General features: G+C 42.7%; 2 protein-coding genes across 2 annotated transcripts in view; one reads left to right on the top strand and one right to left on the bottom strand.

The window, feature by feature from the left end:
• Window positions 1-20549, top strand: part of LOC138265748 (adiponectin-like) — a 390833-nt gene that overhangs the window by 56538 nt on the left and 313746 nt on the right. The window lies entirely within an intron of this gene.
• The window catches only part of LIMS2 (LIM zinc finger domain containing 2), a 360835-nt gene that overhangs the window by 229457 nt on the left and 110829 nt on the right, over window positions 1-20549 (bottom strand). Inside the window, exon 4 of the mRNA XM_069213748.1 lies at window positions 6054-6174. Coding sequence (XP_069069849.1) covers window positions 6054-6174 — 121 coding nt within the window. The remainder of the gene's footprint in view (window positions 1-6053; window positions 6175-20549) is intronic.

Raw genomic sequence — 20549 nt, 5'->3', positions numbered from 1 at the left:
ACCCAAGATACTATGCACTTTGTCATGTTTTGTGATTATTATTGCTCCCTTAGACAGATACATTCTCCCATTGTTAAAAATAATGAGCTTTGAACAAGATAGATTTGCTCTGTTACAGATGATGTCTAATGTTAAAGTATGTTTTAATGTGGCAAGCTTTTTAACAGGGACTTTGAGATTAAAAAAGAGATGTCCATCCCTGCTGGCAGGATTATAGTCACAATTACTCCAGTTTCTTCACTGGGGCTGAAGGTGTATTTTATATAAATTGTATAAGCTAGTTTTATTTTTGAATTTTATGTTATACTTTTAATAGTTGTGAAGTTTTTATATCTTTTTGTATGCTGTATTTTGAAATGAACATATTGCCTTTTATGATTTTAATTAATCGAATAAAAAATACTTGATGATGATGACATTTTAAAGCTTATTCAATTTACTTTTAGATCAAATTTTGTCTTTAAAGTACAAAAATAGGCTGAGCTTGGGGTAATCTCAGCACACAGAGGTCTAATCTGCTGCTCTTGTTTGAGGTGGCATCCCTCTTTGCAATACAGTTTAAAAACTGGAAGGTTTTCCATTTTAGAAAACCAGCCACACCACAGTTATTATCTATAGTAAGACCTGAAATTATGAAAGTCCCCTTGATACTGGGTGATAGTGGAGCTGAGCATGGACATCAAAGTGTCATCAACATAGTGTCTTAAAGTTGCAGCATCAGTAAAAATCTTCAGAAAGGCTCTAGAGAAGCAGCAATTGTTTTAGAAGGTACTAGAATGGGAACCTGAAGTTATGTCCCAGAGAGTCAAGCAGTGAACCCATCAGACCCGGAGATGGCATTTGAATTTCTAAATCCAATGGAATAAGAAAACAACCTGAGGTGTAGACATTGTCCTGGTGCCTCGTGGACCAAAGGAGTCACAACAGGTCTTGTTGCAAACATCTGGGCCCAACAAAACCTCAAACGTCTGCAAAATCTGGACAACAGCTTGTAGGCACAGATGAGAAGGCAGGGAGTTCAAAACAATAGAAGGAAAAAACAAGAATGTTGGCTCTAGTTATTAAGTGCATTCAGCCTTTCCAACATCCTGTATAACAGAAAGCCACCTAATGAATGTAGCAAGCACAACCTTTAGGATGAGTAGCCCTAGGAAGAGGAAGACTTGGGCTATTGAAGATTTCTGCTAAATATTTAGACTATTAAATTATTGTCTGTCTTCTTCATCCTTATCCTTATTCTGTGAGGATGTATCAAGAACCACATAACCAGAGATGGGAGGAATTCTTGCAAATATTCTTTACCACTGACAATCGCTCTGGGTAGAATTCTATCTCCTAGTTGTTCACCAACTGTGACTCTGTAGACAGAGGCCTCCCTTACCCACACTGAGGCCTAACAAGGCCACAACTATTGTGGGGTTCCATGTTCCCCCTTCCGGATGCGGTCTAGCCTAGCAGTTTGAGATGGACTGTTACTGTGAGCAGCAGGGTCAGTAGAGATTTCCATAAGACGGGCATCTGTCTAGAGTGGGAGAAAAAAGGTGTGTTAAAATGCTACCCGCAGCGATAGCCAGAGGTGTACACTATTTGCAAGCATTCCTACCATCACCTTTTACATTTTTTATATATTGTCCTAAGCCTTCAAGGTTATGCCCAGCTGTGTGACCTTTAGTCGCTGTGTCATACGATCCAAGTTATACCTCTCTGACAAGGCCTAACAAGGCTAAACCCAACCTAGTATTTCTTATGTTCCGTTCCAGAGAGGGCCTTGCAGGGCCGGCTTTACTGCTGGTGGCACCTGGTGCAACAAACTTTTCTGCCCCCCCCTCCCCCAAAATGACCCCTTCCTCAGATTCCCTCAGAGTTATTTTGACATTTTCATTGTTGTCTGAAAGCCGCGGCAGGTGCTTTAAAAACATACGTTATTACTCAACACAGCGAGCTGCCACCACCACTCCCAGCCCGCCCCGCCAACCCCCTGGTCAGTGACCCCCTCCAGGTCAGCACCCAGTGTGGCTGCACCGGTCGCACTGCCCTAAAGCCGGCCCTGGGGCCTTGCCTGGCAGTTCAGGATAGACTGAAGGGCACAGTGGGCGAACAATTAAGGGTTGAAATGCTAAGCAGAGTGATTGCCAGTGGTTTAGACTATTTGCACTTAAGTATACAAGAAACTTTGGATAGAATGCTTGAATTAATCTACAACATCGGTAATTACTCAAGGCTGTATTCAAGTGCATTGTTATTTTGCACACCATGCCACCTCAGTTTGGACACAGCCATATGTAAATCAGTCTTGACCCTGCTCCAATGGGAGCAGTACAACCTGAATTGCCAGGCCAGGTCCTACCTCAAACAGAATACAAGTAACACAAGACTGGTTTCACCATAGTTAGAGCCGTATCTTCCAGGTACAGCTTAATTCCAGTGACAGAGTGTGCATGGGACCCACGTCTGGGCATACTCATCTCACTTATGGAGACATACTAAAGAATACAAAAAGTGATGGAAGGAATACTTACGTTAATTTAAGCCCCCAGCAATTACTCTGGCTGCATCCCAGTCCACCATTATTTTGAACCTAATGTCAACTCAGTTTGAACCAAGCCGTATGCAAATAAGTCTTGATCCTGCTCCAATGGGAGCAGTACAGACCGACTTGTCAGGCCAGTTCCTCCCTGACCTGGAATACAAGCAACCCAGGACCGTTCTAGACTTAGTTACTGCTCATTAGCCATGTATAGCTTGATTCCAGTGACAGTGTGCACATGACCCACGTCTGGACATACTCGTTCAACTTAGGGCGACCCACTAGAATATACAAAAAGTGATGGACGGAATGCCTGAAGTAATCTAAGCCACTGCTAATTACTCAGGCTGCAACCCAATCCATCGTTATTTCGCACACCTCAGTTGGGCCCACCAATATGCAAATCAGTTTGACCCTGCTACAATGGGAGAAGTCCAGCCGTTTGTGTGCCTGATGTAATGCCTAAAGTGGCCAAGATGTGGGTCCCTTGCTCACTGTGCCACTGATACCAGACTACAAGTGACTGAAGCGCCCCAATCAGGACAAAATCGGTCTTGGGTTGATTGTGTTCTGGTTCAGAAAGGACCTGGCTTGGCAGTTCAGCTATACTATTCCTAGTGGAGCAGGATCAAGAGTGATTTGCACATGGCTGGGTCTAATCTGAGGTGATATATTTGGAAAAAGAACAACAGATTGGAATGCTACCCGAGCGATTGCCAGTGGTTAGAATTATTGCAAGCATCCTCCCATCAACTTTTGTGTGTTTGATGTAATGCCTTAAGTGACCAAGGACATGTCCAAAGGGGGATCTCTTGTTCACTGTGTCACTGGAACCAAGCTGCACTCAAGTGAAGATCCCCAGTCATGGCGGAACCGGTCTTGGGTTGTCTGCGTTCCGGTTCAGAGGGGACCTGGCTTGGCAGTGTTGGAGTGTGACCTTTAAAATTAATATTAACATGAAAAGCATGCAATATATTCTGTAATAAAGTTGCATAGAAAATGTGTTAATATAGAAAATAATGTATGCGTTTGAAATGTGCCCACGGGGAGTGGCCACCAAGATATACGAAGACTAATGAAAATTATTAATGACGAATTAATAATGTACTAATGTATGAATTTGTATTAGTATTTCATAATTAGAGCTATGTAATTGGGGTTTGTTAACTAAATTACTAGGCCTTAGTTAGCGAGGGTCTAGGCCTAGCTGCCTGGTCTCATATTAAACTGTGTTTTTCTAACGCGTAATGTGCTGCTTTCCTGAAGGACACAAAGCTGTACCTTTCCAGAAGCTAGATATGTGTGTGTAGCCGTAGTAAATTCTTTCTCATGGGACCCGACTTACTCAAGGAGACATTCTTGCTGAATGCAACAGTGTGATTCGTAACAGGTGCAAGGCCGCTTAGACTAGGAAAAGACAATGGGACTACTGACTGGATCGTAAAGTGTAACTTTTCCTGCCTGACATTCCACCAGATGAAGACGTCAATTACAGGGGCCAATTAACGGCATGAAAACTGTGTTTTGTGGAAAAGTCTAGTAAGGTGCGTGATGCACCAAAATTGATCCAATAGGGAATTAAGGGCTAGTTCAACTGTTTTGATATAACCGCAGGACCCGAGAAGAAATCAGCCATTATTGGGACACCTTTTGCCATTATTCTTTGAGACTTTGCTGTTCTGATATCTTAACCATCCTCTATTGAATCCTCACCTGATACTTACTTCTCCTCCTTATGAGGGAAGTGCCATACTCTTAACTATGCAATATTGAGACTTTGCCCTGTCCTGTTCTTGCTGAATGCTGAATCGACTGATGTCCTGAGGATGAAGATTGGCGCTGATTGCTGATTCATTGGAGGGGTAACTATCTGATGAAAATTGTAATTGTCTAATAGCCTTTTCTTTCTAGGTACCAACTGCTCTTTTTGATAGAGGCCATAGTTAGATGTTTTCCAAATTTGTGTTTGCTAAATTGTTTGCATGAAGCCCAACATGCTGATGCTAATTCGAGGTTAGTTAAGGTGTTCACTAATATCTGATGCAAATAGACAAACAACTGAGTTCTTGCTTTGTTGAATCTTGTACTTGAGACTTTGCTAAACTGCTTCTTAATAATGATGCGTTAATGCTTAATGAATATTCTCTATACATTGATTAATTGTGTTTTAATGATAAGTCTGAAGACTTGCTAATGAGATTGATTGCTAATGAGATTAACGGAGATGATATTAGAATTGTAACAAATAGGGAAATAAATATTCAAATTCTTAACTAAATTGGTGTGGTTATTCATGACTGAAAGGTCATGGTGTGTTCGCTTTATTGACTTATATTAAATGTTATTGATTATTTAGTTGATTAATTACTAAGAGATTGATGGGGTTATTGAGATTTTGATTGTGATGACAGAAAGATACCTCGTACTGGGAAGACTCTGAACGTGGTCAAAAGGTTCATCGGCCTAGGCATGTCTCCTTGTAAGTTTACTTATCAAGGTTCTGACGCGCTATCAGCAGTTATGTATGGACTGTTCCTACTGGAGCAGGGTGAAGACTGACTTGTATATGGCTGGGTCTAATCTGAGGTGGTAATCTGGGCAAAAAAACAATGGGTTGGAATGCTACTTCCAAGCAATTGTCATTGGTAAGTCTTATTGCAAGCACCCTCCCATCACCTTTAATATATTAGACTATTTGCAAGCATTCCTCAAATCACCTTTTTGTGTATGATCTATCAAGAATGACAGACCTGCGCTATGTCCTCAGAATCCAAAAAACACATTCAGAAATAGCATGTTTTCATAAGACACAACCTCAGCACGAGAGTAAAGGAACATACAAACGTCAAAGAATACAGCAAGGAAGCCTAGGCTGTAGAAATTTTGAGAATGGAATAGAACTCAAACATAAGGAAGTCCACCTAGAATAGGGGAAACCCCCCAGCAAAAGGGAGAAAGGAAATGAAGGCTTCAGGCCAAGTAAATAAACGCCTGGAATGCTAAAGCAGTCATGAAGGTGAAAGGACCAATACTCACCTCCACCACCACCATAACAGCAAAGTAGCTAGAGTGTGGCAAATAACAGTGGGCAGCCACTAGGGCAAAGCCAAAGGCCCAGGCGGCTTAGGCTAACTCAAAACCACAACGTGCAATAACAAGGGAGCCCCGAAGAATTCTGATCGCCTAGGGAGCAGCTGCCAACATCCCTCCTTGCATGCTATCAAAGAGAGCCCCACAAAAATCCAAAAGGAAGGAGAAATGACAGAGCGTATGCTCACAGTAATGGATAATTGAGATCAGATTAAGAGGATAATATAGTTTTAGGACACTAAAGTGCTGTAGGCAGTTTAAATGCAAATGATTACTTCCAAAGACATCCATCACACTATGTTTTGTACAATCTTGTAGGCTCCTCTCAAATGTTTCTTCATAAAACAGTACTTCTGTTGCCACAGATCTCCTCTAGGAATACCTTTAGCACCCTAGACACATCGTCTATTACCCACCATTAGCTAAGCCTTCTCACCTGCCAGCATTTTTCACAAATCCCAGGTCAGCAAGGGCTACATTGCAGATTTCACAAAGGAAGCAGTCTGGATGCCAATTATTATTCATTGCTTTGATCACTCGGCCGATGATAAACTCACCTATAAAATAAAGAACAGAGCACAAAGTTATACAGAAAGACGTGAGAGAATCAAATATAGATTTACAGGTGGATAAAGAAAATGGGCCAGAAGATATAAAACATTATATTGACAGGTAGACAATTATGAACCTACCTATTGAGACAAATACAATTCGACAGGTGGAATCGACCAGAGATGTAGCACTCTCCCCAACACTGCTAAATGTCAGTAAGAAAACAAGCACAGGCGAGCAGGAATTCATGAACAAGTAATTTTGACATAGAACCAACAACAGATATATGAGAGTCAAAGTCAAAATGAAGTTTATTCATATTAAAGTCCACAGTAACATCACCGTCAATATGAGCACATTATGCAACATAGCGAACGTGATTTTTTTTGGCAGCTACAAATATAATATTGAAAAAAAGCAAAATAAATTTAAATTACTACATTTGAAGAAAATACGTAGCGATTGAAACAGATGAACAAGAGATATTCACTGAATAGCAAAAGGCAAGGGCATTAGCAGCTCGCCTTTTGTTAAACATCTTAAACAAGGACAAAACTCATTTTCCTGGAATCTTCAAATACAGGGCACAATAATAAAAAAAAAACATACTTGATCTAATAAAATAGATGAAGCATACACAAGCACCGGATGAGTATAATTTAATGTTCTTGTCTCGTCACTACCATTGTTAAAACATAAAATGGTCTAGTGCAGTACCGTATACGATGCCAGGATGAGGCCAAGATAAGGCTTGCAGTCCCTTTCACTATGCTTAGCAAGGTCATTTTGACCTCCTCTAATTACACTTGAGGAGGAAAGCCTTCTTGGCACGTTTGTCAGAGGAGAACTATATATCAGGGAGACCTAATTTAAATCAATCATTTTATATTTTTTAACTAACGAAGAGCTAACACCTTCCCTCAAAACAGGATCTCTCATGGTTTCTCTGAAACGCGGGTTGTCTGGGTTATTCCAAAACTGCATCCAGGGAAATTAGTTGGGCACGACGAAAGTCACAATATATAAACACACACACTCCCCTAACTGTGCATAAAGAAGTACAGTTGGGGCAGTTTGTTGTGGGGGGGGAGAGACACAATGATGATTTAAAAAATTATTTCTCAATCAAGGTTTTACCATTCACTTTAGGATAATCCCAAATTCCGCTCAAAAGACAGAACTCCTCAGACACCCATAATTACAGACAGTCAGCACTGCTGAAAAAGCACAAGTACAACCACAAAACTTATGAAAGAAGACTGGAGTTAAGTAGCACATCAAACTACAGTTTAAACAACAGGAAATCATGTTACTTTAGAGATGTGACCCACATTGACCTGAAGAAGTTCCAAATCACATTTCCCTAAATTGTACATCAAGCACAGGCCAACACATCTGAAATAGTATACCATTTCAGAGAAAAAGTATTACAACATCATCTCAGAAACAATACTAGCACAGAACTTCAGAAGTTCAACAAATGCAGCCTCCTAGAGTTGAAAATAAAATCATGCACAGCAAGATGGTTCAAAGAGTTAAACCCTGATGAAATTTGATGTGATCTTCAGGTGATGGATTCGAATCCCAACTAAGTTCTTCATTCTACCAAAGTCAATTCTATTTACAGTGTTTTTAACAGCGATCATCCGACCAATTTACATTAAACAAGTTATTAGTATGTGAGACACCGTTTTTTTTTTTAATAACAGCGGTTTGCCTGCCTGGTATCCTTCTGTGACAAACACATGGTTATCCTTTGATATGAAGCTGTTCTGGTTAAGAAAATGTTGTTCCATGAGAGTCAGAAAATGGAAGAACGTGTGCGAGAAAGTGGAACTGTATGTAAGAAAGTGCACAGGGGAGAGTGTGAGTATGTGTATGCCCACATATGCATGCCCGCATGTTTGTTGTATTTTTCTTTACCCTGAAGAGTATGATGGGAAGCCAGCTGTAAATATACTGTTCAAACTTATACACGTCCAGCAATGACATTATGTAGCTTTGTTTGGTTATATCTAACTAAATTCTACTATGCAGCTGTAGGTAGCTGGAAGGCAGCTTTTTCTTTTAAACACTGGAAAAGGAGCATGTGTAGGCAAAGTTTTCAAACTTTTCAATAATAGTTTTTTCAACAGGAATGTTCGTGTTTGCGCTTTTTCTTTATTTGCTCTGCTGACTTTAGCGAGTTGCTGTTGAAGCTTTAGGTGTAAAGTATAAGTTCCTTACCTTCTGTAATGAAATATCTGGTAGAAACATATTCTAGTTGCAGATTCCTTACCTTAGAATTTTCCCCCAGGCTGGATCCGGAGATTTTTTCTTCGTGCAATACCCTTGCGCGTCGATAAGTGGCGTCAGTTGACTTCAGGGGCGTGGTTGGCATTGTAGTCGCCGTAATGACGTCAGGGGTAGTACATAGACGCCGCCTCAGCGCAGTGACGTCAGTTTCTTTTAACGACTTTCAACCCCAAAGCGCAGACCTGCTAAGAACACTGAGATTGGTGCACCAGAGCTAAGGACCTAAAGGGGAAATCCCTATCCTTACAAATCAGTTCGCAAGCAGGGAGGATGGGTGAGTGGGTAAGGAATCTGAAACTAGAATATTTCTTTACCAGATATTTCATTACTGAAGGTAAGTAACTTGTGTATATAGTTTCAGATTCCTTACCTTAGAATAGATACCCAAGCAATGCCATCCTCGGAGGTGGGCTGCGAACCAAGATCATACTAGAAAGTCCTGCAGGACCGAACAACCAAAATAGCCATCCAGACGGACCTGACTGTCCAGGCAGTAATGTTTAGCAAACTTGTGCAGGGATGCCCACATAGCTGCCTGGCAAATATCCAGGACAGAAACTCCAAGTGCTAACAGTGGAAGCAGCATTTACTCTGGTGGAATGAGCTCGCAACCCCTCAGGTGTTTGCTTCTTGGCCACAGCATAGCATATCTTGATGCAAAGAAGTACCCATCGAGAGATGATACATTTTTGCACCGCCTCCCCTTTCTTCGCACCCACATACCCGACAAAGAGTTGATCGTTCACTGGGAAATCTTTAGTATGATTAAGATAGAACGCCAACTCTCTTTTTGGGTCTAGACGGTGGAGTCTCTCCTCCTCATGGGAAGGATGTGGGGGTGCGTAAAAAGTAGGCAAGGTGATGGACTGGCCTACATGAAAAGGCGTAACAACCTTGGGAAGGAAGGAAGCCCTAGTGCGCAACACCACTTTGTCAGGGTGCACAGACAAGAATGGAGGCTTGGAAGACAGAGCTTGAATCTCACTCACTCTGCAGCAGAAGTGATGGCAACAAGAAAGACAGCCTCGAAAGTGAGGAGCCGTAAAGGGAAATTGTGCATTGGCTCAAAGGGAATACACATTAAGTAGGTAAGGACAAGATTCAGATCCCACTGAAGCATGATAAATGGAGTGAGAGGAAATAAATGGGTGAGACCGTTAAGGAATCTATTCAGAATAGGAGATTTAAAGAGTGAGGTAGCCTAAGAAAGGCCATAATGGCAGATAAATACCCTTTAAGGGTGCCCAAAGCAGAGCCATGCTGGGCCAAAGAAAGAATGAACAAAAGAACCTCAGATAGCGGAGCAGAGAGGGAATCAACAGATTTGTTGGTACACCATGCCACAAATTTATGCCAACAACAGGCATATACTGTTTTGGTGGAGGGACGCCTGACTGCCAAGATAACATTGCAGATTTGGAGTGGAAGGATCAAAAGTCATCAACTGCCGCCGCTCAATCTCCACGCATGAAGACGGAGATTGGACAGGTTCGGGTGGAGAACCGTCCCCTGTTGCTGTGACAGAAGACCTGCCCGAAGAGGAAGTCTGAGTGGAGGATCGGTGGCCATGCTCAATAGTTCTGGATACCATACTCTCCGTGCCCAGTCCGAAGCCACCAAGATGACTTGGGCCCAGTCGTTCCTGATCTTCTTGAGAACTCTATGCAGAAGTGGTATAGGCGGAAAGGCAGAAAGGAGGTCGGAGTTACACTTGAGACGAAAAGCGTCTCCAAGCGAGTGCAGCCTTGGAAACTCCAACACACAAGACAGCTGACATTGCGTGTTCTCTGTGGAGGCAAACAGATCTAACCAAGGCTCTCCCCACTGCTGAAAGAGACCTTGTGCCACTTCCGGATGGAGATGCCATTCGTGATTGGCTGTGCATTGACGGCTGAGTTTTTACGCTCTGGTGCTGAGAGAACCCGCCATATGTTGAACCACCAGAGTAATACCCTGATGTTCCAGCCATATCCAGAGGCGTAATGCCTCCTGCCAAAGGGTCTAGGAAACTACCCCACCCTGTTTGTTGCAGTACCACATGGCGGTAGTACTGTCTGTGAACACCTGCACTACTTTCCCTTTGAGAGAAGGAAGAAATACTTTCAACGCAAGCCTGATCACCCGGAGCTCCAGAACACTCCGCCGGAGAGCACAGGCCTCTGATCTCCGCCTCTCCCATGTGGCTACCCCAACCCAAAAGCAACGCATCTGTCACTATGGATAGATCTGGCTGGGGAAGGGAAAGGGATCTGCCATGGACCCAATGCAGATTAGAAAGCCACCACTGCAGGTCTTTCACAGTCCCCACCCTGAGATCTTGGCCATGTCGGAGAGATTCCCCTGATGCTGAGCCCACTGGAACTTCAAATCCCACTGCAGAGCCCGCATATGCCATCTGGCATGTGTCACTAGCAGGATGCAGGAGGCCATGAGGCCCAGCAGCCTCAGAGTCAGTCTAATCGAAACCCAAGACAGAGGCTGAAAGATTGGAATCATAGCCTGAATATCTTGGACTCGCTTTTCCGGAGTATAAGCCTGAAACTGCACTGTGTCCAGAACAGTTCCAATGAAAGGAAGCATTTGAGAGGGACTCAGGTGTGACTCCGACACATTGATAGTGAACCCCAGCATGTGCAGGAGGCTTGCCATAGTCTAAAGGTGGGAGACAACTCTCTGGGGCGAGTCCGCCTGCAACAGCCAGTCGTCGATGTAGGGGAAGACTGAGACCTCTAACCTGCGCAGATGAACTGCAACCACCGCCATCACTTTTGTGAACACCCTAGGGGCACTGGTAAGGCCGAAGGGGAGCACGGTAAACTGATAGAGCTCGTGACCTAGCACAAATCACAGGTAACGTCTGTGGGCAGGCAGGATGGGAATGTGGAAATAAGCATCCTGGAAGTCCAACGCTACCATCCAGTCTCCTGGGTCTAAGGCAGACAGGACCTGAGCCAAGGTGAGCATTTTGAATTTCTCCTTCTTGAGGAAATAGTTGAGGTCCGAAGGTCTAGGATAGGACATAAGCCCATGTGCTTTTTCGGCACCAAAAAGTAGCAGGAATAACAACCACAACCTACTTCTGGCACAGGGACCTTCTCTATGGCTCCATTGGCCAAGAGAGCTGCAACTTCCTGGCGGTGAAGTGCCAAGTGATCCTACGGAAGTTGGCTGACAGATGGAGGCATGGCTGGTGGGGCAGATTCGAAGGGGAGGGAATAGCCCTTTTGAACTATCTGCTAAACCCACCTGTCCGTAGTGATGGATTCCAAGTTGGGCAGGTGACGGCGAATCCTGCCGCCAACTGGATTGGAGTGAGGGGACAGACTAGGAGGGTTTGGAGGCTGCAGTGGGGTAGGGGTGGACTGGACAGACCTCTGGTTCCCTGTCCCAGGCCCACGTGGGACTCAGCGTCCCCGGCCATGCAGCAGCTGAACAGCATAGATGGCTGGGTGGGGGGCACGACAGGGATCCCATTCCATGGCCACCAAAGTGGCAAAAGGCCGACTGTTGGGGGCGAGGGGCAGCAGAAAGGACAAGGAGACTGAGCCATAGCCCGGGAGTACTTGAATCTCTCCAAGGCCTAGTCCGCCTTGTCTCCAAAGAGACAGGAGCCATCGAAGGGCATGTTCATAAGAAACTGTTGGACATCCCCCAAATAACCAGACGTACGCAACCAGGCAAGGCATCTCAAGGCCACCGTCGTAGCAACTGATCTGCCCAGAGAGTGGGTCGTGTCCAGCCCACATCAGAACATGAACTTCACCGCATCTCTCTCATCGTTGACAGTTTGGGAAACGATAGCATGGGCATCCTCCAGTATCTGCGGCAGAACGTGCACAACCGTACACCGCAGAGAGTGGGTATAGCGGCCGAAAAGGCATGCAGTGTTCTCGGACCGCAGCGCGAGACGGGAGGAAGAGAACATCTTCTTCCCAAATTGTTTCAGCCTTTTAGATTCCCTATCCGGGGGTGCAGAAGGGAATGCTCCTGAGGAAGAGGAAGCCTAGATGACAAGACTCTCATGCATGGGGTGTTAGGACAGGAATTTAGGGTCGTTCCGGGCGTGCTGATGGTGGCGTGCAATAGTCCTGTTCACAGGAGCCCGTGTTGGGTTTGAACCAAGTACCCAAAAGGACATCAGTGAGGGCTTCATTAAATGGCAAAAGGGGCTCAGATGTGGAAGCCCCTAGCTGAAGCACCTCTGTCAGGAGATGGACCTGAACTCTACAGTAGGTAGCTCAAGGCCAAGGACCTCAGCCACTCTACTGACCACCACAACATAAGTCGCTCCCTCTCCCGTAGCCACAGTAGGAGGAGACAGCATGCCAACGTCTGGAGAAGTATCCAGTCCACTGGCCTTGTCCAATTCCTGTGTCCAGTCCAAAGATGGGTCACCCTGGTATTCATAAGGGTGCAGGGACCGCTCCAATCCTTCCCTGAATTCTTACCCATAAGTAAAAGGGTCCAAATCCGACCTGGGGTCAGTAGACCCAATCGAAGACAGAGGAGGCGGCGGCCAATGCGGTTTCGACTCCGAGTCATCGGGGATAAGGATCGGGTTGACGTCGATGATGGGCACCACCAAAATCAGAAGCATCGACAATCGAACCAGCGCCAGGGAAGGTCTCAGTGGTACGACCGGCGTCGGAGCGGATCCACAAGCGGATCTGGAAGGGACCTTGATGGCCAGAGCCGAAGCCGCTGGCGCAGAAACCAAAGGCCCCTCGTCCAAACCCCTTCCGCCCGAAGGTGCTGTATCGGGGTCGGTCCGCTCAGAAATGAGGTGCATGGCCTCATAAATCTCCTTTAATTGGGCAGGGGTCGCTCCGGCTCCCGGAAATTCGGGGAAGCACGGAGCGGACCCACAAGCAGGCTCCGAAGACAGAGGCCTTGACGCAGCCGATGGACGGGGTGAAGTTGAAGGGCAACGGGACCGCTTCGACGACTTCTTCTTACCTGTGCCCGAAGACTTGGAGGAAGAAGAATGGAGGTGGTTCCGCGAATGGTCTCGAGACCTTCTTCTCGAGCGAGACCAGGACCTATGCAGAGTCAAGCACCGGTCCACCATGATCTTGAGGGACTGCTCCCTCAAGGCCTTCGGGTGCATGGCCCCACACTCAGAGCACTTCGGGTCCCACTCCAAACAGCATAAACAGACCAGATGCAGATTCAACACCAACATGATTCCGTGACAGTCCTCGCACAGCTTGAAACCGGTCTTCAGGGACATGCCAACGCACCAAAACTCACCAAAAAACTTGACAAAACAGTCAAACTCTGTCAAAAAGAGACAGGGTAGCTCTCTCCTGATCAGCGAGTGGCTCAGAAAGATAATAACTGAAGTCACTGCGCTGAGGTGGCGTCTATGTACTACTCCTGACGTCATCACGGCGACTACAACACCAACGACACCTGCCGGGTCAACTGATGCCACCTACCAACGCGCAAGGGTATTGCTTGAAGAAAAAAATCTCCGTATCCAGTCCGACGCCTGGGGGAAAAATAGAAGGCAAGGAATCTGCAACTAGAAGTCTCTATCACATACAATTTGTTATTTATGTGCTTTTGTGGTAGCTGTAAGACAGCATGCCTTTCCTTTTTTAGGTCTAGCGTGCAAGTGCTGTGACCTGCTGTAATCTATCTGTGGGTTTTTAACCAGGCCCACCGCACACCCATAACTAGCACTCGTTCGTGGGCTTGACTTTCAAGAATCTTTTATTATCATTGGTAAATGCTTTACATTTGTCCCTCCTTGGGGCAGTTTGGTTACCACCTTGGACATCGACCCTGTTACATGGATAGTTGCACGACTGCCGATACGTTTGACTGCCACAGATGCTCATGGCTTATGTCAACTGTTTTACTTTTCATTTTCAATTTAAGTGGTAAGAAAAGTCCAGTTAGGGATTTAAATTCTAACTCGAGCAAACGCGAGACCCATTACATTACAAATGCTTGTTTTTAAATGCTGAAAAAGGAGCATGTGTAGGTAATGCTTTTAAAATGGTTGTTTTCTATCGGAAAAGTCACGTTTGTGCGCTTTTGAACGGAATTTGTATATTTGTAAATTTTTTATTTATGTTCTTTTATAGGAGCAGAATGCCAGCATGCTCTCAGTTATCTATTTATGTCAGAAAGGGAGTTTGTATAGGCAAACTGATAAAATAATTTGCTTTATATCAGCAAGGTAGCGTTAGTATTGTTTGGAAAGCTATTCTTTTATTTTAGGATTTTGCTATTTCTGTGCTTTTGTGACAGTTGTAATGCTGCGTGTTTCTCATGAATTATTTATTTACAATAGAAATGGAGTGTCTGTACATAAAGCTTTAAACAACTTTGTTTTCTACTGGCAAGGTAGCGTCTGTGCACTTTTGAACGCTGTTTATCTGGCCGTTATGGAATTTCTATGCCTTTGTGGCAACTGAAATTCTGTGTGTCCTTCCTTATTAATGTTTTATTTACGTTGGTAAAGAAGGAGTTGTAAGCAAAGCTTTAAAATAATAGCTTTCTTTTAGCAAAGTAGCATTTGTGATCTTTGGAAAGCTTTTTTTTTTATTTGTTTGGAAGAAGCTACCCTTTATTTTTGCCTTTTTCGTTGGTAAAGTTATTTTTCATTTTTGTCTGCCGTCGAGTAATCTTTGAATGAATTTGTTTGGTAAGCTTTAGAGAATCGTTGCCGAAGCTGTAGTAGTAAAACATTTGGTTATTCATCTGCTTTTGTGGCATCTGAAAGGGAGTGTCTCTCATTATGTATTTATTTATGTCGGAAAAAGTGCATATTTAGGTATGGCTTTCAAAAACATTATTTTCTATTGGCATGGTAGTGTTTCTGCTATTTTAACAGCTATTTGATTGTTTATTTCCTGGGGAAAATCTATCTTTTCTTTTTTTTCTTTGTTGTTGAGAATGTTTTAGTGTTATTCTTTGCCTCTCATACGGTACATTTTACTTTCGATGCTAACAACTATATGCAAAGAACAGCAGATGTTGCTTTTGAAGTTGGGTATCCAGGTTTCAGTTTCAATGGGAGGCTTATCCTGTGGTTTTGGACACATCCCTCAATGACTACATGCCGAAAAAATACACACATGTAGTTCGCAACAGCGATAGCGATCTTTACCGCCATGCTAATTTTCACTTCCGTATAGCAAAGCACTCTCTCTTCTAAACACAGTCTGAAAGTATTTACCCCGTCCTGCCACCCCTGACTCCATCCTGTCCAATCAATACAGCTTCCACAAAAAGATGTGAGCGCTTTACAAACAGCTTGTGAGCGAAAGGTAGCCTAAAGCTTCAGGACACACAAAAGTACTTTTTAACCAAATGCCCAACTCATCCATAACAACTCCAAATTGACTGAGTTTAGAAACAGTAATTGGATGAAACATCTTTATTTGCAAGGCAGCTTTTGTAGCTTTTTTAAAAAAAATGTAATCATCTCTAATCGCCAGTCATAAGCGTCTTCGACTTCTGCACAATTGATGGCTTCAGTAACTATGATCATAATATCACGTGACAGCATGCATGGCCTCACTGCTTATGGCAATATATGTACAGCAAGGTACATGTACATTGTGAGGCCATTACGCTACAGCACTGCCACATGTACACAGGTAGGCTTGGTAGCCTTTTTATTGTTAAGCTTTACGTTTAGTTTTTACATTTTTGTTATTTATGTGCTTTTCTGGCGGCTGAAAGGCAGCGTGCCTCCCATTATTATTTACTTATGTTGAAAAGGGAGCATGTTAACTCAAGCGTTATATTACTATATAAAAGCTTCAAAAATGTACAATTTAATATGTTGTCACTGGAGCCTTAGTTTATTCCCTACATATACATGTGAACTTCTGCTCTTTTACATTTAAATGATTTTTTTAAAGGGAAATGGATGTGGCCTAACTGCTACAGCATGTGTTAGCGTGTCTGCCCTTATTTGGTTTCTTGTCATTAGTTTATAAGGGGACGCGTTAGAGGGTCAATGGACCTTTTGACTGTGCTTACAGTAATTCCCACCATAAGACTCAGTTTCAATAACAATCAATAACAATACCAATCAATAGCATCAATAATCATAGGAGTCAGTAATTTCCATGCACCATGACCGTTTGGTCATGAAAAGCCACACCTTTATGTAAAAGTTAGAATGTTTACTTCTCTATATTAACAAGGCTAATATCACGTACCTTAGTCTCAAAATCACACGATAGGCAAACAGAAACAATAATGGTTAACTGAATCTTCTAAAGAATCTCAATTTAATCAAAGCGTGGTTCACTACACTTTCTAGAGTTACAGTACAAATCAACAGCAAGAATAACTGCGCAACAGAAGTAGCATACATTTAGATTCAGCAAATAAAACAAACATCAACTGCTGTTAATATTTAGCAAGCATCATCAGTGAGTATCCTAACTAACCTTATTAGAATGGCATGTTTGGGCTTCATGCAAAACAGTTATTCAACACAAATTTAAGAAAGCATCTAACTTTGGCTCTGTCAAAATTAGTGGTTGGTACCTAAACACAAAAGCAAATGGACATAGCAATCAGTCTTATACCTTGCCTCAGTATGGTTCAGCAAGCTGCAACAGTCTTTGTCAATTGACATCGATTCGGTCAGCAAGGGCACTGGCTCTCAGCAATAAGGTTCAAGATAGAAATGTCTCAGGAATAGACATAATAGAATGTCGCTTCTCTGCAACAAAGTTAGGAAAAATGGGGGTGTCTCTTCATGCAGTTCAGAAAGAATAGTAGCTGGCTCCTCTCGGGACAGTTAGGGAAGAAGTGGATTTCTCTCTCAGTACAGTCTGACTAAATTAGATTTCCTAAAACTTCTTCCCACTATGCTATTGGTCAAAGAATCGTACGTTTACGTGCAGTCCAATGAAAGTAGAACCTCAAATCTTAGATTTAGCTAAACTGTCTTTCACATGTCAATGTTTGGCTCCTCTTCTTCTGTTCCCTTTGTTGGGCTTGTCAGGTAACAACTTTGTATCGGCTTATACTCCAGTCAGTGCATCAATTGTTAGTTCCTGGGAACATCGCCTTTACACACACTAAGTTTTACAAAGCATCAGTGCCTAGTACAACATATTCTAGCAAGCAGTTCTCCAGGGAAATAATTTTAGTTACTAGCATTCGGTCAATGCAATGGAAAATTACAATCTAATTGTCTAAGCAGCCATTTTAGGATTCGTCTAAGCAATGCAACTTGACATGAGGCTGTGTAACTAGGCCCAAGACCGCTAAATTAAGGCCTATGATTAATAAAGAAAATACATAGTAAATGACCATTAATATGATATAGTACTACATTAATCTAAACATGACCACAACATTTTACAATTTTAAGCAGTTAATAAAGACACTTCGTGATTACCAGTGGTCACTCAAGTAGGCACATTTTCAAAGTTGTGTATTATTTCTCTATATTAACTCATTTTCTTTGCAGATTTAATATTCAGAATACATGAATATCCATTAGTAAAATTTCAGCATTAACAGGTGCAACTTTCAACTATGGAACCGGGTTCAAGTCTAGGTGGGAGCATTAACATCCTGTGATTCAGGCCAAACCACTTAATCTCTCCGTGCATAACAATACATTTGTTTGTTTGTAATGTACGTGGTGCTCACGTAAACCGCTCTAAAATGTCTGCGGAAATTTATGCACTTTTACACACTTTTTAAAAAATAAAACAAAATAAAACAAAATATTTTAGCAGTTATTCTTACTTAAGCAGCATATCCACTTCTAAAAACACTCCTCATTGTAACATTTTTTACTTTATCATCTTTTCCCAAAATATTTCCTTGAGCAAATTTTAAACAACATATACGTTCCATTACATCAACTTACATACTTTTATTTAGCAGTAACATCATATTGTTTATTTAAGTTACTTTTTTGCAATGGGCTCAAGCTTTTACAAACAAGCATTTGCAATGCAATAGGTCTCGCATTTGTGAGAGTTAGAGCTATTGGCGTTGTAAATGACAATGTCTTTTACCTATGTATTTTGGGTTTGAGTGTGGTGGATGTATGCTAGGAGACACAGAAACCCTCCCAGGACTGTCGCTGCAGGAGAGAGATCACAACAAGGCTGTCATCTTGGGAGTTTATTTTCCTACAGACTGGCTGTGAGACCCTAGAAATGCAACCCTTCCTAGTGTGCTAACCTAAACTTTTATAGCACCAAACAAGCCACAAAGAGGCACCTCTGTGGCATTTAACCCAGAGAATGAGGGAATCAAATGAGTTAGGAGCAAAGAAAAGGGGGCAGCCATATATTTCCGTGTGTTAAACTTTTAAAAGAATTATTCCTTTACATTGGCAAAACCATCCTAACCTTTAAAAACATTGACGGTCTACATAGAGAATAACAGAGGAGGCAGCTTAACGGGAAATGAATTATGGTGACTTTGTTAAAATGGCATCTGCTTTACAGCGCTATGAAATGGCAGAACCTGTATTACCAAGCACTATATTAAGAAAAGCGAGTTAGTTCCAGACGGCCCCAACACGCACAAGACAAAGAACCTTAGGAGAGAGGATATGGTGTAAGGTCCATAGGTGCCAACCTTAGAGCTGGCGAACTTGGTTCGAGTCTCGGTGTTGGCTCAACATTCTGTGATTCTGGGCAAATAACTTATTCTCCCCTTGCTACCAAAAATGAATGTGTTCCTGTGTAACGTAACCAGACCAGTGCTCATGTAAAGTGCTGAGATACCTCTGATTCAAGTTCGTGCTAACTGAACTCTATTTGAAGAGGCCCAATTTACATCCAATGGCTAAATATTTTTTGCTATCAAGCTTGAGGCCGTAAAGTGCTTGGGTCTGGAGTTATGGGTGCTTTTCCATCATTTCGGGGACAACACCTTTCGCCATCTTCTTGCCTAGAATAAAACCTATGTTCTTGGTTGGTGACCCTCCAGAGGTTATCAGGAGCACGTGCTATTGCCTAGTGTTGAGCTCTATTCAAGTCAGTAGTTTAATGCACCCGTAGCAGAGGTCTTGAAACAACGATAATGCAACAGATTACAATCCTGACACAACTTTTTCACCTCTTTAACTCTGCAAGGACGGTACAAATGAATTATAGCGATTTTTTTAAGAATGGCACATGCTCTGCAGCACTATGAAATGGTAGTATTACCACGCGCTATGTAAAAAAAAACAAGTTAATCCCAGACTACCCCAACACGCACCAGACAAAGAACCCTAGGGGAGAGCATGTGGCATAAAGGCCAGAGCTGCTGACTTTGGAGCTGAGGAACACGGTTCAAGTCTCAGCGCCGGCTCAACATCATCTGATTCTGGGCAAATCACTTAATCTCCCCTTGCCACCAAAAATATTAATGTGTTCTTGCGCTATATAAAACTGCAAAAAAAAAAAAGGCACTCCAATACTTTTGTGTTGAGTTTGAGCTACACAAAACTGCAAAAAAATAAATAAATAAAAACGCCCCCGTAGACATCACAAAGAAACAGCAAGATACCAGAAACCAAGGAAGACAAAGAAACAACATACCGCCTTAAGCGAAGCGGCGAGGCAAAAGAAAAAATAGTGTGCCACACTAAGGTACTTACCTGATCATGCAATAATCCATGTAACTGGGTCAGACTCCCAGGCAGTAACAAAACAACCCCACGGCGGGACAAATGTAAAGCATTTACCAACAACAAGGGATTTTTGAAAGGTAGGCCCAGGAACAAATGAAAGAGATGGGCATGGTTAAAGCCTTCAGAATAAATTACAATATGTGAGCAGCGCTTGCGTGTTGCTATGGTCGACCTAAAAACATCTTATTGACTGAAAAACAGGCTTTTAAAGTTCAGCTATTATTTCTTTACCTGTCATTTAAAATATATTTGTTTTGAATCCTCAAAAAAAATGCTTTTTAATTTGCACTTGAAACATTTTTCAGAAATTATAATCACTAAAAAAAACAAATCAACTTACATTACACAGTCAATAGTACTCACCATGTCAGTTTACATTAACCTTTTAGCCAATCAGAAATCAATGCTAAAAGAGAAGTTATTGCTTATTCATTACTTTTTGATTATCATTGTTAACTTTTA

Source organism: Pleurodeles waltl, chromosome 11 (genome assembly GCF_031143425.1).
Source record: "Pleurodeles waltl isolate 20211129_DDA chromosome 11, aPleWal1.hap1.20221129, whole genome shotgun sequence".
Classification (NCBI taxonomy): Eukaryota; Metazoa; Chordata; class Amphibia; order Caudata; family Salamandridae; genus Pleurodeles; species Pleurodeles waltl.
Note: the sequence above shows the minus strand (reverse complement) of the source record. Positions and strands in the feature narration are given on the sequence as shown.